The sequence below is a fragment of the Oncorhynchus mykiss genome, chromosome 26, assembly GCF_057628025.1.
Source record: "Oncorhynchus mykiss isolate SJ-2025 chromosome 26, ASM5762802v1, whole genome shotgun sequence".
Classification (NCBI taxonomy): domain Eukaryota; kingdom Metazoa; phylum Chordata; class Actinopteri; order Salmoniformes; family Salmonidae; genus Oncorhynchus; species Oncorhynchus mykiss.
Window position 1 is genome coordinate 16,265,112 of NC_143047.1, and position 27,185 is coordinate 16,292,296.

The 27,185-nt window shown below is 43.6% G+C and overlaps 1 protein-coding gene across 19 annotated transcripts in view; it reads left to right on the forward strand.

Moving 5' to 3' along the window:
* The window catches only part of celf6 (CUGBP Elav-like family member 6), a 196,716-nt gene that overhangs the window by 2,523 nt on the left and 167,008 nt on the right, over positions 1 to 27,185 (forward strand). For all 19 annotated transcript variants that reach the window (XM_090222271.1, XM_090222273.1, XM_090222281.1 and 16 more), the window contains exon 2: positions 16,355 to 16,437. In XM_090222271.1, the coding sequence (XP_090078397.1) occupies positions 16,355 to 16,437 (83 nt within the window). The remainder of the gene's footprint in view (positions 1 to 16,354; positions 16,438 to 27,185) is intronic.

The following is a 27,185-nucleotide window of genomic DNA, read 5'->3' on the forward strand; positions in this document are numbered from 1 at the left end:
TGGATGAGTTTTCCCCTCGTATGGTCTTCTCACCTGTGATATATGTCAAAAGCTGTAAATGTTCCCTACAGAAAATAAAATATATTTCTATAGACTCACAACTGGCATGTGAGTTTGTTTTTACTTTAAAATAGGCATGCATAGTTCATAAGAAATGGTTGATTCCGTATTTTAGGAAACATGCTATACAAAAAAAAGCCGGACTTCAAATAAAATAGTACATCCTTGTAATAAAAACGATTTGATTGTAAGACTTTTGAAATACATTTGGGATTTGTGTTTACAATAATTTTATCGTCCATAATCTTAATTTAGTCTATTGGTCAATCTATGTCAAAAACAATTGGTAACATTTCTGCAACCGATTTAACCAATCACATCATGCTTTGTTTCTTATTCCAATTGTGATTGGTCTTTGGGCTCATATGAGGGCGTTTTGAAATGTACAAAATCCTAATGTGTTGATGTTGTCCACCCACACCAGATGCGATCAGGACAAGCAGGTTGAAATATCAAACGAACTCTGAACCAACTATATTAATTTGGGGCTTGGTGGAAAAGCATTAAACATTCATTGTAATTTAACTAGCTAGCTTGCCTTTGCTAGCTAATTTGTCCTGGGATATAAACATTGGGTTGTTATTTTACCTGAAATACACAAGGTCCTCTACTTTGACAATAAATCCACAAATAAAAGGTTAAACCGAGACAGTTTTTAGTAATCTCTCCTCCTTCAGGCTTCTTCTTCTTTGGACTTTATATGGCGGTTGGCAACCAATTTTAAGGTGCATTACCACCACCAATTTGACTGGAGTGTGGACCTCAGTTCATCGTTCAATCACCCACGTGGGTATATGCGGGACTTGCAAATAGAACCAAGTTCTATTTTAGCGTCTGGCTACGCATACGCTCGTTGATGTGTGCGAGCAGTGTGGATGCAATGATTGAATAACATGTATGTGTACATTTATTTTGGTCAGCAGGTTAGTTAGTTGTAATAGCTTACACTAAAATCATGCAAATACACTGACTATTCAAAACATGCTCTTTCTATGACATAGACTGACAAGGGGAAAGCTATGATCCCTTATTGATGTCACTTGCTAAATCCTCTTCAATCAGTGTAGATGAAGGGGAGGAGACAGGTTAAAGAAGGATTTTTAAGCCTTTAGACAATTGAGACATGGATCGTGCATGTGTGCCATTCAGAGGGTGAATGGGTAAGACAGTGCCTTTGCACGGGGGTATGGTAGTAGGTGCCAGGCGCACAGGTTTGAGTGTGTCAAGAACTGCAAGAATAGTCTACCACCCAAAGGACATCCAGCCAACTTGACAAAACTGTGGGAAGCGTTGGAGTCAACACGGGCCAGCATCCCTGTGGAACGTTTTTGACACCTTGTAGAGTCCATGCCCCGAAGAATTGAGGCTGTTCTGAGGGGAAAGGTGGATGCAACTCAACATTAGGAAGGTGTTCCTAATGTTTTGTACACTCAGTGTATATTTAGGCACATCTGTCGGCTGTACTTTGTCTTTCACTGAGAGCTGCCTAATATTAGTGCTGAGCGATTAGTGCTTTTTGAGGTCAGTTCGGTTTTGGTTAGATTATTAAACAATAATCATGGTTTTCAATTTCAGTTGAGATTATTTTTTTAAACATTAAATGTAATATACATTATGTGGGTTAAATGCTGTAACAACACACAATACAGCAATTAATTAAAGTCCCATGATGGTAGTGACTGCCCATTTCCGCTATAACTTATTAACCATTGTTTATTCATATTACTTTACTTTAATGAAATATTTCAGCTGTTACATATTACATTTGTTTTATTTAAAAACGGTATTATTTAATTCAAAGTCATCTCATCTCTATAGAGCTTCTGCCTATGCTATCTGACAGCAATCTTTAAGTCATACCACAGATTCTCAATTGGATTGAGGTCTGGGCTTTGACTAGGCCATTCCAAGACATTTAAATGTTTCCCCTTAAACCACTTGAGTGTTGCTTTAGCAGTAATGTTAGGGTCATTGTCCTGCTAGAAGGTGAACCTCTGTCCCCGTCTCAAATCTCTGGAAGACTGAAACAGGTTTCCCTGAAGAATTGATCTGTATTTAGCGCCATCCATCATTCCTTCCATCCTGACCAGTTTCCCAGTCCCTGTCGATGAAAAACATCCCCACAGCATGATGCTGCCACCACCATGTTTCACTGTGGGGATGGTATTCTCGGGGTGATGAGAGGTGTTGGTTTTGCACCAGACATAGCGTTTTCCTTGATGGCCAAAAAGCTCAATTTTAGTCTCTTCTGACCAGAGTACCTTCTTCCATATGTTTGGGGAGTCTCCCACATGCCTTTTAGTGAACACCAAATGTGTTTGCTTATTTTTTTGTTTAAGCAATGGCTTTTTTCTGGCCACTTTTCCATAAAGCCCAGCTCTGTGGAGTGTACAGCTTAAAGTGGTTCTATGGACAGATACTCCAATCTCCGCTGTGGAGCTTTGCAGCTCCTTCAGGGTTATCTTTTGTCTCTTTGTTGCCTCTCTGATTAATGCCCTCCATGAGTTTTGGTGGGCGGCCCTCTCTTGGCAAGTTTGTTGTGGTGCCATATTCTTTCCATTTTTTAATAATGGATTTAATGGTGCTCTGTGGGATGTTCAAAGTTTCAGATATTTTTTTATAACTTAACCCTGATCTGTACTTCTCCATGACTTTGTCCCTGACCTGTTTGGAGAGCTCCTTTGTCTTCATGGTGCCGCTTGCTTGGTAGTGACCCTTGCTTGGTGGTGTTGCAGACTCTGGGGCCTTTCAGAACAGGGGTATATATACAGAGATCATGTGACAGATCATGTGACACTTAGATTGCACACAGGTGGACTTTATTTAACTAATTATCTGACTTCTGAATCTAATTGATGGCACCAGATCTTATTTAGGGGCTTCATAGCAAAGGGGGTGAGTACATATGCACCCACCACTTGTCCATGTTTTTTGTTGTTGTTTTATGAAACAAGTAATTTTTTAAATTTCACTTCACCAATTTGGACTATTTTGTGTATGTCTATTACATGAAATCTAAAATAAAAATCAATTTAAATTATAGGTTGTAATGCAACAAAATAGGAAAAACGCCAAGGGGGATGAATACTTTTGCAAGGCTAGGTTGTTATCAATAAGACATCACAGGACGGTGCAGAGAGTTTGATTTGACAGCTAGGGGGCTAGGGGGCAAGGAGACCCCCAGCTCCGCTAATACCATTGACAACTACGTGCTGTTTTCAAGGTACTGTTAAATAAACGTTTTAACTATTTGGTTTTAATATCATCAGCTCTTGAAGAGCATAGTCAGAACAACACATTTCCAATTATTCCACATTTAGCTCTATCATCAGATTTATACAGTAACTGCATGCTTTTCATGCTTAGTAAACATCAATTGATCATGTAATTTCAGATACGTGAGGGTAGCCTATCCATTTGGCATGTAGCTAGCTAGCTAGCAAACAACATTGTGTCATCAGAGATGAGACTTTTAGAAATAGCTTGACATCGGCAAGTCCTCATCCTGGTAAAGCTGTCAGTCGGACTACTGTCATCACCACTATAGATGGCAATCAAATCAAACAATATTTGGATATACAGCCATATGGTTTATCCCCTGAAAGTTAGTTTGTAGACCTACTTCACTAGGTAGGTCTACATTGTTTGGAGAAAAAGTACATTAGGTCTACTTAGCACTATGTTTAGCCAACTGTACAAAATTTCTACCTGTAGTTTGCAAAGTAAACATTATCAGCTAACAGTTTTTCAGCAAACGCGGCCTTCAGCTGCTTGACAGGGAGAGCCCACGAAAAGCATGCTGTATAACTCTGATGATAGAGCTGAATGTGCACAATTGTGTTGCATGGAATTATCGGACATGTGTAGTTCTGACTTAGCTCACAGAAAATGCTCACAGTTCACATTTATTCAACAATCCCTTGAAAACGGAACGCAGTTGTCAATAGTTATAGTGGAGCTGCGGGTCTCCTTGCCCCCCAGCAGGCAAATTGAACGCTCTGTACCTTATTGTGACATTCTCGTGATAACGACCTATTAACATAAGAACAAACAAGTATCCTATTCTTATGTCTCTGTCACATTCAACTAAATGTGTGTTGCATTCAAATAGGCCACAGGCTATATTGAACCATAACCTTGTCACATAACCTAGACTTAACAAGCATAGTAGGCTATGTTAGCAGGCCAATACTGTTGTAGAAGTCTACCAACATTGGCCATGCATAGGCCTTCAGCACATTTTGTTTCAGCAATGTGACACCCCCTCCCTCAGACCAAAAGATACGTCATTGAAATGCCTCAGGTTGTTAAGGAGTGTGTCATCACCGTCTAGACTTAATGATTAATTCATTATTCAACTAATGGATCATCTTCTGCTACACCATTCATACTCAGAGTGATCTAACACAGGGTTGCACCATCATTTGTTGTTACCCATGATTTTGGGGGGGGGGGGGGGGGGGGGGGTGTAATGCTGTTACTCAGGATTTATGCATGTGGATTGTGGGGTATCAACCTGAACAGTTCTGTGTGTCATGAATACTTTGGGCTTTTTAAATTTCTCTACTGCCTAATGTGAATTTCATTTAAATTCCTCAAGTTCCATTTATGTGGTAATGCATTTCCCAAATGTTAATGGGGTGAAAACATTAGCACATTTTTAGCATGTTTTTCATTTAAATGTTTGACTGTGGATTCATTTTTGTGACAATAGCTTATTTTTCCCACTTCTGGTCGACACTGCGATTTGTTAAGGGGATTTGATGGTGATTCAGTGTTTTGGTCATGGGGTGAATCCTATGGATGCTATAGGGAGTAAGGACTGGACAGTGTAGTCTATGGGGACTGGACAGTGTAGTCTATGCAGTATTTGACACTATTGGATGGGATACAGATAGTGTATTTGAGTGGCAGTGCCATTGTCCAGGTCGAGCTACTTGACCTGCCTTAGCATCAATCATTCCCTATGAGCCCCACATTATCATAATGGTTAGTGTCAGTCTGGGAACACATCCATTGTTCAGACATGCTGGATATTGGTGGGGGGCAAATCTTCTGCTTGAGTAGCGTTATCTATCACTCGCTCCTTCCTTCTCCAGCAGCTCAGAGAGGTGGATTGCACTCTGTGGAGCCCCACCACACGCAGCTAGGGAGATGAGATGCTAAGAGTAATTTAGGTTTGTCATTCCTTCTCCCCTCCCCAACAGGCAGGCCAGAGTGTATAATTGGCTATAAATGCCTTTGACAATTTTACTTTAAAATCCACAAAAGCATTTAAATGTCAAAGCAAGAGAGAGAGAAGGACTATAACTCTGAAACAATCTTTCAACTTGCCAAAAGCCTCATCATTACAAATGTGAAGCAAAGAGCTAGAAGAGCAAGCCATCCTAACAGTCTTTTAATAACTGTGTCTGTAATCCACTGCTCTTTCAGGAACATGTCTGTGCGCTAACACGTGGCCATTAGTTTAGAGTGTAGTGCACTGCTGTGAGATGTGCAGTCTCATGGTCAGGCAGCTGGTTCTACCTTTACATGAATCACACAGTGACGGAGCAGGTGGGTGACAGTGATTGGCAGGTACTCAGTTGAATGACGGGTGTAGGCCAGTCCACAGATGACCTCTCTGATCATTAGATAGAGAGTGTGTGAGGGAAACAGGGCCCTGTTTTACTGCATGAAAATAGATAGATACCCACACACTGTTGAATGCTGCCACAGTTCTATTGGGCAACGATTCGAGCTGAAGGTCTTTGTTACCCTGGACCAAACATGGCCGTGTACAGTGATGTAGCTGCTGTCTCTGCTCTTCACCGTCTCACTGCCTATAAAAGACAGACACCCCACAGTTGCTGGGTTCAGTTGACTATTTTAATTTAGAGAATTTAAGCACTTATGCTGAGGCAGGCAGGTTTATCTTTTAGGAAATTAGTTTGTAATAGTTTTCAGAAGAACATTGCTGCATCAGACATCTAAGAAAGAAGCAATCCAAGAATAGCAATTTTCATTGAACATGACACCAATGTTAATGAATGAATTGCAATTTGTTTTGTTGTTTTGTCAATTAAAAATACTTGATGCAAGTAAACACAATGTATTGTAATTAAAAAATGCCTGAAGGACAGCAATGTCTTTGTGCTGTAATTAACATGTACAAGTTAACAGTAGAAACATTAGAAATAAAAGCCTATTTCTTATTACAAAATCAGTATTTTTCATTTATTGGCTCCTGTTCCTTTTTTGTGATCAACATTGTATTAATTTTCAAAGGAACACAGACAATACCAAAAAGCAGCAGGAATGGTTATGCAGTAGGTAAATATAATTACAGTAGAATAGACCACATAGCCCATACACAAGCTGCATCAACCCACCATCCAACTCCTCCTGGCGACCACCCCAACCCACCCAACCTGATCGCCATGAAATTTAAAACAAAATCAAGCAATTGTGATAAAATCAGCTGGGTACAATTTTGCACACGAGTCAAAAAAATTAACGAGTAACAGGCAATCTGTTGGGAAATATACACACTGTAGTAGTTTGATGGTTTCAGCTGCAGATAACCAGCTGTCAATTGTTGCCTGGCTAGCCCCATGGATCCTAGCAGTGGATAGTTGTAAATAAATTATATCTACAAAAGGGCGGATCCAATGGGACATAGCCAAAGAATGTGGAGGTTGCCATCTTAGTGCCAATATCTTTACGTCTTCGCTGTAATGACAAGATAAGTGGTGAATTATCATTAAGTGATGACGGTTTGGTGGAACAAGGTATAGTGATATCAAGTACGTCAGATAAGACAGAGGATGCCTCTTTTCAAAATGTATCCACAACCTTGCCACAACCTTGCCACAACCTTGCCACAACCTTGCCATTCTCAGTACATATGCATAAGGGAGCCAAAGCAGTGGAGGCTGCTAAGGGGAGGACGGCTCATTATAATGGCTCGAACGGAGCGAATGGAATGGCATCAAACCAAGTGTTTGGTATATGTGATACCATTCCACTGATTCCGCTCCAGCCATTACCACAAGCCCAATACAAAAACATAGAAAATAGAACATAGAATGCCCACCCAAATCACACCCTGACCAAACCAAAAAGAGACATAAAAAAGGCTCTCTAAGGTCAGGGCGTGACAACCGTATACAGATCAAACCCTTTGAATTACCATGTCTATCTAAAATTCTATGTAGTTCATGTTGTGGGAGGGATGAGCCCAAAGGGACACCATACACCGGAATCACTGATCTTCAACATAGATAAAATAAAGAAGAGGTACCATGTAATTTAAATATAGCCCTAAGATCATCAAATGTGTGCAAACCTTCATCTCTAAATAGATAATCCAAAACATGAACACCCCTATCCTCCCATTGAGTGAATGAAAAGGGGATACTGCCAGAAAGAAGGGAATGATTGTGGAAATTTGGTGACTGAGCATGCCACTTCTGTATTGTGTTAGAATTCCTTTACTACTAAGCGCAATGTTGTGAGTAAGAAGGAAATTAGGGTTCCAAAATGTAATTTAGCTTGTTTTAATGGCACTGCAGAATACACAAGATCCTGAAGTCTGGGTGGTAATGCCAAATTCTCTTCTATAGTCTCCATGAGACTAAAGCATTTGAATCAAACCATGTTGACAGGGGGTGTAGCACAAAGCCCAAAACTTAAACTGCTATTTTACTGAGCCATTTACTTTATGTTTGGTTTCTCATCTTTTCTTATTTTTTATTATCTTACTGTTGTTGCATTGTCGAGAAGGAACCTGCAAGTAAGTATTTAGTTGGACGATGTGTACCACGCGTATCCCGTACATACCACTAATAAAACTTGAAACTAAAATTAGGCAGAGAAAGCCCGCCATCTCCCTTGTCACGATGCATACGGGAGAGTTTAATTCGAGGTCGCTCTCCTTTCCATATGAATTTAGAGACTAAAGACTAGATATTGTCCAGGTATTTCTGAGGTGGAGCTAGTGTAATCATTGCAGAGAAAAAGATAATTTGGGGAAGAATATTCATCTTAATGATGGTTATTTTAGCTTGTAGAGAGTTGGGAAGCTGTAAACATTTAGAGAGGTACGCTTCTACTCACTTATATATTTCTTGGAAATGATTTCAATCCATGTTTTGAGGAAAATATCTATGTAGTATACCCAGATATTTAAAGCTCTTTACCAATGGGATGTCATTGGGTACCATTGACAGAGTGAGTCCTAAACTTAATGACATCATAGCTGATTTTGTCTCGTTCATTTTGTACCCAGAGAGGGCACTAAAATCAAATGTAGAGAGTATGTGTGGTAATTAAGAGACAGCATTATCAGTGCACAGAAGTTTGCCATCCACATATAAGGATATGCGATGGGAGGTTTTATTCAACATTTGGGGTGCTGTTTGATTTTCTGTGCTAGCAGTTAGATGAAAAGGGTGAAGAGCAAAGGCGAGATTGGGCATCCTTGGCGACAGCCTCTGGATACGGGGAATTGCGTGGAGCAATTGGCCCCTGTTGTCACCATGGCAGAAGGATTTGCATATAAAACTTTAATCATGCTGATAAACTCGGTTCCTAAATTAAATCGCTCTAGTACCGACCATAGAAAATCACACTCTGACCTATCAAGCGCCTTCTCGGCATCCAAGGAGAGAACGGTGCATGGCGATCTAATGTCATTAGTGGCATGAACAACATGTAATAAACGATGCAGATTATCTAAGGCTAGTCGAGTTTTAATGAACCCTGTCTGATCGTGATGCACTAGTGTAGTCACATAGGATTCTAAACGGGCTGAGAGAACATTAGCATACAATTTAACTTCCGAGCACAACAATGACAAAGGTTTATAGTTACCTATTAGAGTGTGATCTTTATTATGCTTCAGAAGTACCACAATCATTGCAGTTTACACCATTGTGAAAAGATCCCTTGTCAACAGAAGTCAGAATCAAATCATGTAGAAATAGGCCTAATTTATCCCAAAAGGCAAGGTAGAATTCTGGGATGTACCTTTTTTCATATTTGTTAGTGCCTATTTAAGTTCATCCAATGAAATGGCTTCCCCAAGGGATTGTGATGCTTCGTTGGAGAGGTAAGGAATATCTAGGTAATATCAGATTTATAGAGCATAGAGCCCTAAAACTAAACTCTGGACCTTTAAGACAGTTACACTGTGTTCTTTCATTGTTACCCTCTAATTAGGGACTCATTTAGACCTCAGACACCAGGTGGGTGCAATTAATTATCAGGTAGAACAGAAAAACAACAGGCTCTGGACCTCATAGGGTAAGAGCTGAATACTCCTGGCATAGATTAAAATGATCCAAACTCTGCATTGATTTCCAAAGGATTAGTTAACAAGACATTCTGTGCTTTAATAGCTGTAATATTAGAGCATTTCTAACTGCTTCTGAGTCTCATTGTTAAAAGATGACTTGGTTTAGCCCCATTAAAATAATAGTTATGTCTGGTTGGATGATTTAAGAATTCTGCCCTGTGTCTGAGCAAATAATTACGTTCTAACTGCATTTTAACTGCATCTACTCTTTTCTTTTTGTCATCAGAGTAAGAGTTTTGTTGTTCTTGTTCCAGCTTAGCCAAAGATATTTACAGTTCGTTAATTGTTCTCATTCTGGTTTTATTAAGGTGAGACACAAATGACAACTGAGAAGTTCCTGATAGTCCCTTTATAGACTTGCTTAGGCTATGGGTATCTTCAACAGACCCAACATTCTGTGTTAGGAACACATCTAGTTACTTTTCAAATAGTAATTCTATATTGAAACGCCAGCGTGATGCTCTGAGAGGTATCAGGAATCGTTAGTTTGACCATTCCAAAGTCATGAGCATTAATATGGAGTTGGTCCCCCCTTTGCTGCTGTAACAGCCTCCACTCTTCTGGGAAGGCTTTCTACTAGATGTTGGAACATTGCTGCGGGGACTTGCTTCTATTCAGCCACAAAAAAATCAGTTCCAGACCATTATTCCTCCTCCATCAAACTTTACAGTTGGCACTATGCATTCGGGCAGGTAGCCTTCTCCTGGCATCTGCCAAATCCAGATTCGTCCGTCAGACTGCCAGATGGTGAAGCGTGATTCATCACTCCAGAGAACGCATTTCCACTGCTCCAGAGTCCAATTGCAGCGAGCTTTACACCCCTCCAGCCAACAATTGGCATTGCTCATGGTGGTCTTAAGCTTGTGTGTAGCTGCTTGGCCATGGACACTCATTTCATGAAGCTCACAATGTACAGTTCTTGTGCTGACGTAGCTTCCAGAGGCAGTTTGGAACTCAATAGTGAGTAATGCAACCGCTTCAGCACACGTTCTGTGAGCTTGTGTTGCCTACCACTTCGCGGCTGAGCCGTTTCCTCTTCACAATAACATTATTTACAGTTGACCAGGGCAGCTATTTGATGAACTGACTTGTTTGAAAGGTGGCATGTCGGTGCCACGTTGAAAGTCACTGAGCTTGTCATTCTACTGCCAATGTTTGTCTATGGTGGTTGCATGGCTGTGTGCTCAATATATACGCCTGTCACCAACTGGTGTGGCTGAAATAGTCAAATCCACTAATTTGAAGGGGTGTCCACATACTGTACTTCTGTACTGCATGTACAACATGTACTGAAAATGTGTCATGTACTGTATGTCTAGCAGAGTAAAAACAAAATTGTCTAGACGTAGGATTGAAAAAATGGAAATATATCAGTGAGATTAAAATCCTTGACCAAGTTGTTAAATGCCACTGACACAGGTGCAGGAGCTGTTTGAGATTCGTGGCCAGAGCAGTCCAAAGCTGATAAAACGGCATTCATATCCGCACCTATGATCAGAGAAAAATCTGTAATATTTGCCAGAAACTCCGTTAGATTATCACATGTAGGATCATACTGGGTTGGAGCAATTTTCCTACCTGAGATTACCGTTTTGATATACTCTGAGTGTACAGAACATTGTAACTACTCTTTCCATGACATCCAGGTGAAAGCTATGATCCCTTGTTGATGTCTCTTGTTAAATCCACTTCAATCAGTGTAGATGAAGGGGAGGAAACAGGTTAAGGATTTTTAAGCCTTGAGACAATTGAGACATGGATTGTGTATGTGTGCCATTCAGATGGTGAATGGGTAAGACAAAAGATTTATGTGCCTTTGAACGGGGTATGGTAGCACCTACTAGAAGAACTGCAACGCTGCTGGGTTTTTCACGCTCAACAGTTTCCCGTGTGTATCAAGAGTGGTCCACCACCCAAAGGACATCCAGCCAACTTGACACAACTGTGGGAAGCATTGGAGTCAACATGGACCAGCGTCCCTGTGGAACTCTTTCGACACCTTGTAGACTCCATGCTCCTACGAATTGCGGCTGTTCTGAAAATTGGGGATGTAACTCAATTTTGTACATTCACTTCGTACACTCAGTGTATGATATCCTACCGTCTGCACCATATTTTTCCAGAACAGTCACTGATAAAATACGTCTCATAACAACAAGGGAGCACTGCACAAAATTCCCCCATCGCATCCCTACTGTCACGTTCTGACCTTAGTTCTTTTGTTAAATCTTTGTTTTAGTATGGTCAGGGCGTGAGTTGGGTGGGTTGTCTATGTACCTTTTTCTATGTTGTGTTTTGCGTTTGGCCTGGTATGGTTCTCAATCAGAGGCAGGTGTCGTTAGTTGTCTCTGATTGAGAATCATACTTAGGTAGCCTTTTCCCATTTGTGTTTGGTGGGTGATTATTTTCTGTTATGTGTATGTCACCTTTCAGAACTGTTTAGTTTCTCCTTTGTTATTTTGTTGAGTGCTCTCTGTTTAATAAATATAACGATGAACACTTACCACGCTGCGCTTTGGTCCTCACCTCATTCCAACGACGAGCGTCACACCTACTGTATCAAGATTAGGTTATAGAGCTCCTATCTGAGTTAACCTGAACAACATTATAACTCATTCTCTTTCAATAGTTCCATCCTCAGACCCTGTCGAGGATTTTTATTGAATGAACATACCGTGTCAGTCGTGGCCACATTACAAATAAATCAACTTTTTTGTGTTTCTGACAGTCAAGGAATGATCAGTCTGTAAATGATCGGCCATTAACAATATAGTCCAGACCGTCTTCACTCATGTCCATCTTCTTGCTCTAGCCAGCTCTCTCCATTACTGTTTTCAACTCAGTCCAGGCTAGTACTGATGTATGATGTAGTATGTGAAAAAATCGAAATCAATCTGAACAGTCATACTGGTCAGTTTGTTAGTAATCCAGCCGGAGAACAAGTCTGAATGCTGGCAATCATATAAACTATCCTGCGACACATCCATACCCGCTAATCTTCGTCAACCTCTCGCTGCAAATTGAGAAAATCCCCTGCGTCTTCTTTGGACTGGAACGTGACGTTTTCCGCACCACGAGTGAGTTTGAGTGTGTAGGACACAGCAGAAATGTGTGGAATCCGCGTTTCCGAGACAAACTCATCAAAAAAAGAAACGTCCTCTCGCTGTCAACTGACTTTCATTTCAGCAAACTTAATTAACATGTGTAAATATTGGTATGAACATAACAAGATTCAACAACTGAGACATAAACTGAACAAGTTCCACAGACATGTGACCAACAGAAATGGAATAATGTGTCCCTCCCCCTGAACAAAGGGGAGGTCAAAATCAAAAGTAACAGTCAGTGTCTGGTGTGGTCACCAGCTGCATTAAGTACTGCAGTGCATCTCCTCCTCATGGACTGCACCAGATTTGCCAGTTCTTGCTGTGAGATGTTTACCCCACTCTTCCACCAAGGCACTGCAAGTCCCGGACATTTCTGGAGGGAATGGCCCTAGCCCTCACCCTCTGATCCAACAGGTCCCAGACGTGCTGAATGGGATTGAGAACCAGGCTCTTCGCTGGACATGGCAGAACACTGACATTCCTGTCTTGCAGGATATCACGCACAGAACAAGCTGTATGGCTGGTGGCATTGTCATGCTGGAGGGTCATGTCAGGATGAGCCTGAAGGAAGGGTACCACATGAGGGAGGAGGATGTCTTCCCTGTAACGCACAGCGTTGAGATTGCCTGCAATGACAACAAGCTCTGTCCGATGATGCTGTGACACACCGCTCCAGACCATGACGGACGCTCCACCTCCAAATTGATCCCTCCCCAGAGTACAGGCCTCGGTGTAACGCTCATTCCTTCGACAATAAACATGAATCCGACCATCACCCCAGGTGAGACAAAACAGCGACTTGTCAGTGAAGTGCACTTTTTGCCAGTCCTGTCTGGTTCAGCGACGCTGGGATTGTGCCCATAGGCAATGTTTTTGCCGGTGATGTCTGGTGAGGACCTGCCTTACAATAGGCCTACAAGCCCTCAGTCCAGCCTATTGCGGGAAGTCTGAGCACTGATGGAGGGATTGTGCATTCCTGGTGTAACTCGGGCCATTGTTGTTGCCATCCTGTACCTGTCCCGCAGGTGTGAAGTTCAGATGTACCGATCCTATGCAGGTGTTGTTACACGTGGTCTGCCACTCTGAGGACGATCAGCCATCCGTCCTGTCTCCCTGTAGCGCTGTCTTAGGCATCTCACAGTATGGACATTGTAATTTATTGCCCTGGCCACATCTGCAGTCCTCATGCCTAAGGCACGTTCACGCAGATGAGCAGGGACCCTGAGAATCTTTCTTTTGGTGTTTTTCAGAGTCAGTAGAAAGGCCTCTTTAGTGTCCTATGTTTTCATAACTGTGACCTTTATTGCCTACCGTCTGTAAACTGTTAGTGTCTTAACAACCGTTCCACAGGTACATGTTCATTAATTGTTTATGGTTCATTGAACAAGCATGGGAAACAGTGTTAAACCCTTTACAATGAAGATCTGTGAAGTTATTTGGATTTTTACAAATTATCTTTGAAAGACAGGGTCCTGAAAAAGGGACGTTTCTTTTTTTGCTGAGTATATTGGCTATTCTCATGTTGTCTCTACGTTGCAAGTCCTGGTAGCGAGTCAAACCGGTCCATTCTGATTTGGCCCTGAGTTGACATCTCCTCACATTTGTCAACTCTATCGCCAAGCTTTGTGCACTCAGCTCGAAATCTTTTAAGATCAGTAACTCGCTTGGAAACGTCATCCTGAATAAAATCCAACTTTGTTTGTACTCCAGTAAACTCACAGGCGATGAATTCATTATTTTGCCATAAGTTCATCTAGCATGGAAGCTAGCGCTTTGTTGTCAGGAGATGAAGCCCTTGATTTAGCTCGTAAAGCATGGTGTTCCATAGTGAGTAATTTACTAAATACTGTTTAACAGATTAGCTGTTAATACATCCATGGAAATGGTTCAGAAGTGCTCTTGGGTAAAACGTCAAAAATGATAATGCAAGGGAAGGAGCTCCTATTCCAATACACTTTTCTAGGCTTACATGTTAATTTCGCTTTAATGCAATTCATTGAACTTTTGTTCCTTTCAGAAATGATTGTGCAGCAGCAAATTTGAAAAAGATTACCAAAGTATTATTTTCACTCCACTTAACCTTCTCATCAGTGGAATCAGCCTACCACTGCTTTCAGCCATCGCTAACAAGCAAGCCTCAGAATCATTCTATAACCATGGCAACATCCTCCACTTCCTGCATCCCCATCTGGCTCATCTGCTGTCTCCCACTCTCAGCCTCACTCAGTAATTGTGATCCTTTTTCATGTTCACCACCAAGTTGAACGTGTCTGATCCATATTGTGCTCCTTTATCATGGTCCCCCGGGTCCAAGTTCTTCCTTGAGCCAGCAATATATTGGATATTGAGTCTTTCATGAAGTCTTCCAATTCCCCTTGGCCAAGAGAGACTTATTGGGACCTACCATAAGTAGCCATGTAGCTGGCCTGGCCTGAATATTAACAGTGAGCCACTATGTTAGGCTGAGTCTCCCCCTACTTAGGCCTTGGCTCCTGTCTTGCATGACTAGGTTCACTCCCTAGATGAAGCAAATCAATTTAAAGTGTTACATGAACTCTGATAAAGTGCCACAGTCTCACCAGTTTGTGCATTGATCTGTTGTACATTTCAAAACCCTTATATCATGTGATGATAAAAAAACATCTCCTGGAACCATGAACTATGACATCCATCCCCAAACTGAGGATGACCTGACTGAATGGTCGGGTGGATGATAAGAAGGGGTTAGAGGGCCAGGCTAGACCGGTCCCAGTGGTTCTATCTCATTAGCCTGCTGTGGGTTATGCCTGCTAGGAGGTCCAGTCCCATCTCCTCAGCTCAGTTCTTTAATGTCACACAGGACGAGGAGCTAATTCCTTCCAGGCTCTCAAAGCGTTATTTTTGCGGGTTTGCTGTGTGGCATGCTGTTTCATCAGTGTCGTTTAGCTGATTTCTCCTCTTGAGTAACTTCCTGGTTGTGGAGGTGGATGAAGGTTGTAGTGAAAGGGAGCTCTCTTGGCAAGGAGCCAGAGAGCAGGGCTCTGTTTCAGGGGTGATGGGTGCTGTGTCTGTGTCCTGTGTGTTTGTGTGTGTGTGTGTGTGTGTGTGTGTGTTTGTTTGTGCGAGCGTGCGTGCGTGTGTGCGTGAGTGTGTATGTGTGAGTGTGTATGTGTGTGTGTGCGCCCCTCTTCTCCCATGGGGAGTCTTGGCAGCAGGTGTGACATGCCGTAATGGGAAATTATGCTGCCCGGTGCAAAACTCTTCGGAAAGGGGTCACCCACTGTCAACTCAACCAAGTGTGTAACAGAACAACCACTCAGCCTTTAATGAAAGCTGTCACATTTTTGTTAGTGCAGAAGTTATTAATGGACATTCATATATTGTTGTTGGGGTTTCCATCTTTGAGAGGAGTCTCCTGAGATGTGAGGGGTCAGTGTTTGGGGCTCATCACCATAGGGTTTTAATTATTGCGACGCTAGGAAATGCATGCCAGGCACATTTAGTCCTCTTTCTTCAACAATCATGAATGTGATCATTCATCAAGTGGTAATATGCAGATCTAGGAACAATGCTATGGATGTTCCCTTAGCTCTTCAAAGAGTGGGGTTGTATTTTACATCACCCTTTATTTGCACTTTGCAGTATACCAGTAGCAGCCTAGAGTGCAGTGATCCAGTCATTTGTCGTGTAATAATCAACCCTGTGCGTCTCTCCTTTCTCATCTGTGTTGCCCTCTCTGCAGGATGTGTGTCTCTCCTTTCTCATCTGTGTTGCCCTCTCTGCAGGATGTGTATCTCTCCTTTCTCATCTGTGTTGTCCTCTCTGCAGGATGTGTGTCTCTCCTTTCTCATCTGTGTTGTCCTCTCTGCAGGATGTGCCTTTCTAACGTACTGCGCCAGAGAGTCAGCACTGAAGGCCCAGAGCGCCCTCCATGAACAGAAGACTCTGCCAGGGGTAAGTGCCCCTGATCTGCCCTCTGTCAGAGGCTAGGGCCCCCGGGTCCAGGGCCTGGCATGGGACATGTCTGCATTAATGTTACTACTCTTAACACGACCACATCACATAGACACTCACTCACACATACTGAACTGAAGTCAGCCACACTGACGCCTTGCACAACGTGTTATGCTCACAATATTTATATATATATTTTTATAAGACAGGCATGATGGTCCATCCTGTCCTTTTTCTGTCCTCTCGTCCTCTCTCAAAATGTTTACACACACACACACACACACACACACACACACACACACACACACACACACACACACACACACACACATAAGCCCATCCAGGACCTACAGTATGCTGGATATGTTTCTGATCCTATGTCTATATACAGTACAGTATGTACATGGGGATGTATCGTTCTAGACATAACATCCTGGGAATCAGAGGTCTGAATGAATCCAGCCTGTGGCCCCTGCAGAGGAGAGGGCCCCCTGCTATGTCTCCAGATCCCCTCCCTCTTCTCCCTGGTTAGAGCCTGGTTAGAGTCTCTGGGCATCCATCCTGGTCCCCAGGGAGGGCGGCAGGGGAGAGGTGGATGGGGCTGGGGGCTTCTCTGTGGTAGATTAGTCAGCTGTTTGCAGTGCTCTGTCTGGATCTCCTGGGTAATACATTGAGCGTTCGTTCCACACACCACTAACACTGCTGTAATGGAGTCCCTCTGAGACCACCTCTTGTCTTTTAATTCTCACTGCTTTCTAATGAGGTGATTGTTGTGATTGGTTTATATACTGTAGTGCAGGTATTCCCCCAGGGGTACACGCAATGCCGTCGGGGGTACGCCAAATTCATTTTTTATTCACTTAAAAAAAAAAATAATACATTTTCTTTGTAACTTTGTTTTTCCTTCACATTGTCAAACATTGATATTTTCCAACGGGGCTATGGATTTGGGTGAGATTTTTTTCTCACCTGAGTGGCCTTGTTTAACTGCCAAAAATAAAATTAAACAATCTAGTGTTCAGCGAAATAACAACACAATGTCAAATACATGTAGGCTAGTCAAATAGTTAACATCCAATCACCTTAACCGTTACTCTCTTCTGGGAATTCCACTAATGTATGTAGCCAAACGTAGCTGCTGCTCATGTTGGTATCAGTACTGATGGTGCAAAAGCTATGACAGGGAGACATAGTGGAGTGATAACGCGCGTGCAAGCAGTGGTTCACTTTGTTAAAGCAAGGCCCATGAACTCTTGTGTATTTTCTGCAATATACAATGATATGGGCAGCGACAAGCGACGCTTTTACAACATACAGAAGTGCGCTGGTTATCAAGGGGCAAAATATTGGCACGTTTTTTGTAATTGAGAGATGAGCATAAAGTTTTCTTTACTGACCATAATTTTCACTTGTCTGACCGCTTGTATGATGACGAGTTTCTCATACGACTGGCCTATCTGGGTGATGTTTTTTCTGATCTGAATCTAGGATTACAGGGACTCTCCGCAACTACAGTATATTCAATGTGCGGGACAAAATTCAGGCTATGATTAAGAAGATGGAGCTCATCTCTGTCTGCATTAACAAGGACAACACACAGGTCTTTCCATCATTGTATGTATCATTGCAAATGAACTCAAGCTTACGGAAAATGTCAAATGTGATATATGGAAGCACTGGAGTTGGGTGCACAATTATGCAGGTATATTTCCGAAACGGATGACACAAACAACTGGATTCGTTATCCTTTTCATGCCCTGCCTCCAGTCCTGATATCTGAACAAGAGAGCCTCATTGAAATTGTAACAAGAGGTTCTGTGAAATGTTTATTTAATCAGAAGCCACTGCCAGATTTCTGGATAGGGCTGCGCTCAGAGTATCCTGCCTTGGCAAATCGCGCTGTTAAAACACTGATGCCCTTTGCAACCACGTACCTTTGTGAGAGTGGATTCTTGGCCGTCACTAGCATGACAACTAAATACAGGCACAGACTGTGTGTGGAAAATGATTTCAGACTCAGACTTTCCAATACAACCCAAAATTGCAGAGTTATGTGCATCATTTCAAGCACACTCTTCTCATTAACCGGTGGTGAGTTATTTACAATTTTCGATGAACAAACAAGATTTTATATGTAAGAGGGCTGAATGAAGAGCAAAATTATTGATTATTATTATATTATTATTTGTGCCTGGTCCTATAAGAGCTCTTTGTCACTTTCCATGAGCCGGGTTGTGACAAAAACTCACACTCATTCTTATGTTTAATAAATGTATTGTATATTGTGTGTGTGGCAGGCTTACAATGATGGCAAAAAACAACATTTGAGAGTGCGCTGACCCTGGTGCTAGAGGGGGTACGCAGCTGGAGGTTGAATGTTTGAAGGGGTACGGGGCTATAAAAAGTTTTTGAACCACTGCTGTAGAGGTTCCTGCCTTAATCGCATCTGGATAAGGGCCAATGTTATGAGATTTGGGTAAACGTGAGTTGTACTATAGTGAATAGCTCCCAGCAAGAGGTCAGTCCTTCAATCTGCAGCAGAACCACATAGAGATCCATCCTCCCATCCTTCCCTTGCCCTCCTTAATAAAGAGGCTGTGTGAGGTGGCAGGCCAACCGTCATACGTTTTTTTTTATCAGGCCTTCTGAGGTCCTTCACGGCAGCCCTATGATGCTCCTGCTCTTCCAGACTGTCCAGACTGGGCTGGCTGTTCCGGGCCTGACTGTGCAGTCTGGATGCGTGCGCCTCAAACAGTCAGGAAACCTAAATGTGCAGGCCTTAAAATGGATCATCAGGCAGGTTGCAGGCCCTTTGGAAAATAAAACCAGTCGACCAAAAACAGGGCTTGAATTGCACATGAACTCGATGAATGAAGGCTATCATGCCGGCCAGTCCTTGTCTGCGGTCTGCCAGGGACCAAAACAGGCAGGGCCAGAGCAATATGGCTCACTGGCTTGTCTTGAAGAGAATTGCCTTTTGAGGGCAGAAGGTGAGGGACGATAAGAGCTTTCCAAATTCCTCTGTAGATGTTCAAAGTGCCATGTTTCCATCATTATTGTCAGTCTGTTTGAGAAGAGGACTCTCTGGAGCTGGGAGAGTGAGAGGGGAGACGGGGAAGAGGACGGGATGGTATGTGTGTGATCTGCAAGGAGTCACCAGAGGTGTCGTGCAGATTGACTGAGAATCTCAAATTCTGAGGAATCTCAAATTCTCAGTCTTAGTCAATGTCTCTTAACCATGCTGCCGTCCAAGAGGACATTCTGTTTTGTTGGGCCGTATTTGTGTTTTTGTTTACATACAGTTGAAGTCGGAAGTTTACATACACTTAGGTTGGAGTCATTAAAACTCGTTTTTGAACCACTCCACAAATTTCATGTTAACAAACTATAGTTTTTCCCATAATTATTTAGACAAAGATTATTTCACTTATAATTCACTGTATCAGAATTCCAGTAGGTCAGAAGTTTACATACACTAAGTTGACTGTGCCTTTAAACAGCTTGGAAAATTCCAGAAAATTATGTCATTGTTTTAGAAGCTTCTGATAGGCTAATTGACGTAATTTGAGTCAATTGGCGGTGTACCTGTGGATGTATTTCAAGGCCTACCTTCAAACTCAGGGCCTCTTTGTTTGACATCATGGGAAAATCTAAAGAAATCAACCAAGAACTCATAAAAAAATTGTAGATCTCCACAAGTCTGGTTCATCCTTGGGAGCAATTTCCAAATGCCTGAAGGTACCATGTTCATCTGTACAAACAATTGCACGCAATTATAAACACCATGGGACCACTCAGCCGTCATACCTCTCAGGAAGGAGACGTATTCTGTCTCCTAGAGATGAATGTACTTTGGTGCGAAAAGTGCAAATCAATCCCAGAGAAACAGCAAAGGACCTTGTGAAGATGCTGGAGGAAACAGGTACAAAAGTATCTATATCCACAGTAAAACAAGTCCTATATCTATATAATCTGAAAGGCCGCTTAGCAAGGGAGAAGCCACTGCTATAAAACCTCCATAAAAAAGCCAGACCACGGTTGGCAACTAAACACGGGGACAAAGATCGTACTTTTTGGAGAAATGTCCTCTGGTCTGATGAAACAAGAATAGAACTGTTTGGCCATAATGACCATTGTTATGTTTGGAGGAAAAGGGGGGCGGCTTGCAAGCCGAAGAACAACATCCCAACCATGAAGCACGGGGATGGCACTATCATGCCGTGGCAAAATGGCATAAGGACAACAAAGTCAAGGTATTGGAGTGGCCATCGCAAAGCCCTGACCTCAATCCTATAGAACATTTGTGGGCAGAACTGAAAAAGTGTGTGCGAGCAAGGAGGCCTACAAACCTGACTCTGTTACACCACCTCTGTCAGGAGGAATGGGCCAAAATTCACCCAACTTATTGTGGGAAGCTTGTGGAAGGCTACTCAAAACGTTTGACCCATGTTAAACAATTTAAAGGCAACGCTACCAAATACTACTTGAGTGAATGTCAACTTCTGACCCACTGGGAATGTGATGAAAGACATTATTCTGACATTTCACATTCTTAAAATAAAGTGGTGATCCTAACTGACCCAAGACAGGGAATTATTACTAGGATTAAATCAGGAATTGTGAAACTGAGTTTAAATGTATTTGGTTAAGTTGTATGTAAACTTCCGACTTCAACTGTATCTAGTGATTACCAACATGTAAGTGTCATCATGGTGTCTTTATGTCCCGTCGATATGATCTGCCAGGCAGGAGTCAGTGTGTACTCTACAGTAATGTCATCAGAGGCTAAACAGCCTCCTCTGGAATGCTTATAGGGCGTTACGCTTACATGCCCATTCAGCATGTTCCCCAATGTAGGGCATGCAGTGTGGTCTTTGGACAGGTTAGGTCATCTCTGTGAATGATTTCTCCACGGATCCGATTCATTTACCCCTTTCCCTATAAACACGCTCCAGAACATCTCTCCGCTGTTTGCCAAATGGCCTCCCATCACGCTTGTTTTGGAGCCGGTAGAATCTTGAAAAGAAGCCGCTTCTTCTTCTTTCCCTTCCAGGCCGTGTGGCGGATGCATCCTCTACTCCAATTAGCTGCTGGTGGAGGATGAAACAGGCCTGTTAATTGACGCTACGTAAGCCCAAAAGCCAATTATAAAGTCTGCTGCGGAAAAGGACCCAGCACCTCTTTCTATTTTACTCTCATCCTCCTCCTTTCTATACCATACGTTTCTCTTTGACTCGTATCCCCCTCCCTCCTTCCTCTTTCTCCCAACCTTTCTCTCTCTGTCTCTACAGCACTCACTCCTCCTTCCTCTTTCTCTCTCTGTCTCTACAGCTCTCACTCCACCTTCCTCTTTCTCTCTCTGTCTCTACAGCTCTCACTCCTCCTTCCTCTTTCTCTCTCTGTCTCTACAGCTCTCACTCCACCTTCCTCCTGTCTTTTTGTCTGGCTGATGTGTGTGTTGAGGTGCTGCCCCAGCCTCATGCTTGTCATTTCATCATGCGTGGCGGTGTCTGTAGAGAGATCCACATTTCTTGCTTTCTGACTGAGAGCTCCACATGCACCTGACCCCTTTATTAATAACCAGGCAGCCAAGCGCAACCGCTGTCTGACTTTAGCCAGGGAGGTAAGTAGAAAGGAGGAAAGGTTCCCCACCCAGCAGTTCAGAACTGTTTATCCTCAAACTTCGAAGGGCCTGAAGGTTCTGCTTCCACTAAATTGAGTAACAGAATATAATGTTTTCCCTGTAGTTTCTTCCCTTCTTATTTATGATATATTTTTGGGGCTAGGAAAGGCAGAGAAAATTGTCTTTACTGTGTCACAAACATAAAAATGGGTCAGGGGGAGATGTCGGATGTCACTAAACACGCTCCACAGACCAGTTCATACATGTTTGTGACACTCCCAGCTTTACGATACAGATGCTGTCCGAACAGCTCTGTGTACATTTTAGTCTTTGTCTTTGTACATATCAGTAAGAACATGCCAGTAGGAGACTCCATCACTCTCATTTCCCATCATCTTTGTTTAAGCTTCCCCTTCACACACACACACACACACACACACACAAACACACACACACACACACACACACACACACACACACACACACACACACACACACACACACACACACACACACACACACACACACACACACACACACACACACATCATTGACACCCCTCAACTCTAATCCCTGCTCACATTCCTCTTTATCTCTATGTAAAGACGTGTTAATTGATATATTTAGTGGCGGAGCCTCATCAGGATTCAGGGTAAGGCTGTCTGTCTGTGACGCAGCATCACCGTATCTTATCAGAGGACACACTAAGCTTCCTTCGACAGGGTCCACCCCTGGACCGCCACACCACAGCCTCAAGGCAGCTTAAACTAATTACTGAAGCCATACAGGGCCCGGCCCGTCATTCTTTTAAAGGACAAATTGTGTTCTGTTGCTGGTCAATTTGCCCTCTGTGCAAGATTTGTCACCCTCCAGTGCCCACGAGCCTTTCCTGTTATGAGAAAGTAAAAAAGGCCTGGATCCAGATATGAGAAAACTGAGGGAAGTCTTCTATGGCTGCCCCGGCTAGCCGCCCGCCTGGCTCCACACCATCAATTACATCTATATCGGTTTCTCTCTTTTCCCCGGCCGCTTTAGAGGAGAAATTAAAAATGTGTTTTTTCTTAGCCCCCTGGGATGAAACCATTTTCTACACTGCTGCCCTGACTACGGCCGTCCTCCCGATTTAAAGAGTGAATAGAATCACAATGAAGGGATGGAACTCCATATTGTCTTCCATTATGATGCCAGTGCTCCTGAAATAGGGTTGTTCTGGTAACTTTCAATAAATTCTCTGGTTTTTCCTGAAATCCTAGTTGGGGGATTTTCTAAATCAAGAGGGAATAAGCAGAATATCCATAATCCTCCAACTAGGATTTTCTGGTAAACCGGGAATTGATCTAAAATTGATCTAAAGTTCACAGAATTTTGCAACCCTGTCCTGAACACTATGCCTTACAAATTAATTTGGTTCCATCTGATGGGATTTTCAACCTTCCTGAGTGCAAATGTTCTTCCTACCAGCCTGCATGGGGAGCCTCCTTTTACAATCAACTGGAAGGAGGGCAACATCAGTCACAGTGAAGTTGCCCTTAACCAGAGCGTAAAGATGGCAGGCCATGGGCGCTGGACAGATGAAAGGCAGAAATAGTGTTTTTTAAAGGCCGCAGGGCTACAGAGCTTTAGTGGAAAGAGAACAGGACCGAGAACTGCAACCATTTGTCCTCTCAGTACTTTACAAATCTCCAAAGACTTCAAAGCCAGGTTGTTAGTATGGAAGCATATACTGTATGATCAATGACTGTATCAGGTACAATGAAGGTGACCTAAGCCATAATTACCTTTCAGGAATGTGCAGTGCCATAGTTCTCACACACCCCTCCCATCTCCTCTCTCCTCACACACCCCTCCCAGCTCCTTTCTCCTCTCTCCTCACACAACCCTCCCAGCTCCTCTCTCCTCACACACCCCTCCCAGCTCCTCTCTCCTCACACACCCCTCCCACCTCCTCTCTCCTCACACACACCTCCTTTCTCCTCTCTCCTCACACACCCCTCCCAGCTCCTCTCTCCTCACACACCCCTCCCAGCTCCTCTCTCCTGTCTCCTCACACACCCCTCCCAGCTCCTCTCTCCTCTCTCCTAAACACACCCCTCCCAGCTCCTTTCTCCTCACACACCCTCCCAGCTCCTTTCTCCGTTCTCCTCACAACCCCTCCCAGCTCCTCTCTCCTCACAACCCCTCCCAGCTCCTCTCTCCTCACACACCTCTCCCAGCTCCTTTCTCCTTTCTCTTCACACAACCCTCCCAGCTCTTCTCTCCTCACACACTCCTCCCAGTTCCTCTCTCCTCTCTCCTAAACACACCCCTCCCAGCTCCTTTCTCCTCACACACCCCTCCCAGCTCCTTTCTCCTCTGTCCTAAACACACACCTCATCTCTCCTCTCTCCTCACACACCCCTCCAAGCTCCTTTCCCCTCACACACCCCTCCCAGCTCATTTCCCCTCTCTCCTAAACACACCCCTCCTTTCTCCTCTCACATCCCTCCCAGCTCCTCTCTCCTCACACACCCCTCCCAGCTCCTTTCTCCTCACACCCCTCCCAGTTCCTTTCTCCTCACACTCCCTCCCAGCTCATTTCTCCTCACACACCCCTCCCAGCTCCTCTCTCCTCTCTCCTCACACACCCCTCCCAGCTTCTCTCCCCTTATGCACGCATCCACCACCCATCCCCACATTCTTTGTAGCTGACAGGTGGAGCCGGAACCCAACTCTACTGGTGCATGGCAGCCTGCTCTAATGTATCTGCTTCCAAGGCTCTAATGAGGCAGAACTGGTAAATGTGAGGACAGTATTGTTAACATTGCTGCTTCACTGGGATGGATAGTAATGGGAAGGGCCTGGATGCTGTGGTGTCGTAAGACAGATAGACCTAGTCACCCACTCCTCTTCTTCCCCATGCTCTTCCTCTTCTGTGACTCTTTACTGAGCCTCCCTGTGCTGTGTTGTCTGTGCTGTGCTGTACTGTACTGCACTGTGCTGTACTGTGCTATGTGGCACTGTGGTATGCTGTGCCGACAGGCCAGGTCAGTGCCCAACCCATTCGAATTCCCAGCACACTTTAGCAATCACCAAAGACATCAAGGCAATCTGCGCCTGTTTGTTAAAAAAAAACGTGGTGTTGCTGAGTTCAGCAGAAGCAGGAACCGAGCAGAACAGAGCAGAACAGAGCAGACAGACTCATCAAACAGTGCAGTTAATCACACACAGACGGGTGCAAACTCTCTGCTGATTCAAACACACACGGTCACACACACAGACAAACACACACAGACAAACACACACACACTCCCAGAAAGCAGAAGAGATATAAGGCTTTTATTTGTGCCAGGACAGTAAATGTGCTGTGTGTTGTCCTGTGTACAGGCGTTGTACAGGGAGGGCGTCAGCGTGGCTTTAAAGTTAGTGTGAGGTGCTAAAGTGATGAGTCATCAGGGAGCTAGCGTGTAGACACACTGGAGTGGAGTGGGCTTGCATAATTAATACGGAGCATCACCAGGACAAACTCCTCCATCGTCGTGTCTAAAGGATTAACTACTCCACCCAGCGCCATGCTCCTCTCCCCTCCTCTCCTCTTATCTCCCCCTCCATTTAAGAAAGTGACCTTGCAGCTGTTTACATGCCAATTAATTAAAGACTTGAAGAGTGCTGAAAGTTAAAGTGTAATCAAAGGCCCCTCCCACTGCGTGTGTAGACTGTGTGTTAGCATGACTTTGTTTTCCAATCTAAACTTGTGTGTTGTTCTAGATAATGGAAGATAAGTGTTAATGGAAGATAAGCCTGGGCTGTTGTTGATGTTTGCTCTGTCTTAGGTGTAGTTTATGGGGTAGAATATGGTATTAGTAGTGTATAGGGTAGAATATGGTATTAGTAGTGTATAGGGTAGCATATGGTATTAGTAGTGTATAGGGTAGAATATGGTATTAGTAGTTTATAGGGTAGAATATGGTATTAGTTGTGTATAGGGTAGAATATGGTATTAGTAATGTATAGGATAGAATATGGTATTAGTAGTATTAGTATTGGTATTAGTGGATGGCAGGAAGCTTGGCCCCAGTAGAGGGCCGTTCACACTACTCTCTGGAGTGCCTTGCTGTCGGAGGCCGAGCAATTGCCGTACCAGGCAGTGATGCAACCAGTCAGACATGCTCTCGATGGTGCAGCTGTAGAACCTTTTGAGGATCTGAGGACCCATGCCAAATCTTGTCAGTCTCCTGAGGGGGAATAGGTTTTGTCGTGCCCTCTTCATGACTGTCATGGTGTGCTTGGACCATGTTAGTTTGTTGGTGATGTGGACACCAAGGAACTTGAGGCTCTCAACCTGCTCCACTGCAGCCCCCTCAATGAGAATGGGGGCGTGCTTGGTCCTCCTTTTCCTGTTGTCCACAATCATTTCCTTTGTCTTGATCACGTTGAGGGAGAGGTTGCTATCCTGGCACCACACGGCCAGGTCTCTGACCTCCTCACTATAGGCTGTCTCGTCGTTGTCGGTGATAAGGCCTACCACTGTGTCATCTGCAAATTTAATGATGGTGTCGGAGTCATGCCTGGCCATGCAGTCATGTGTGAACAGGGAGTACAGGAGGGGACTGAGCATGCACCCCTGAGGGCCCCTGTGTTGAGGATCAGCGTGGCGGATGTGTTGTTACCTACCCTTACCACCTGGGGGCGGTCCGTCAGGAAGTCCAGGATCCAGTTGCAGAGGGAGGTATTTAGTCCTAGGGACCTTAGCTTATTGATGAGCTTTGAGGGCACTATGGTGTTGAACACTGAGCTGTAGTTAATGAATTCTCACATAGGGGTTCCTTTTGTCCAGGTGGGAAAGTGCAGTGTGGAGTGCAATAGATACTGCATCATCTGTGGATCTGTTGGGGCAGTATGCAAATTGGATTGGGTCTAGGGTTTCTGGGATAATGGTGTTTATGTGAGCCATGACCAGCTTTTCAAAGCACTTCATGGCTACAGACATGAGGTAGTCATTTAGGCAGGTTACCTTAGTGTTCTTGGGCACAGGCACTATGGTGGTCTGCTTAAAGCATGTTGGTTAAACAGACTCGGACAGGGAGAGGTGGAAAATGTCAGTGAAGACACTTTCCAGTTGGTCAGCGCATGCTCGCAGTAATCCGTC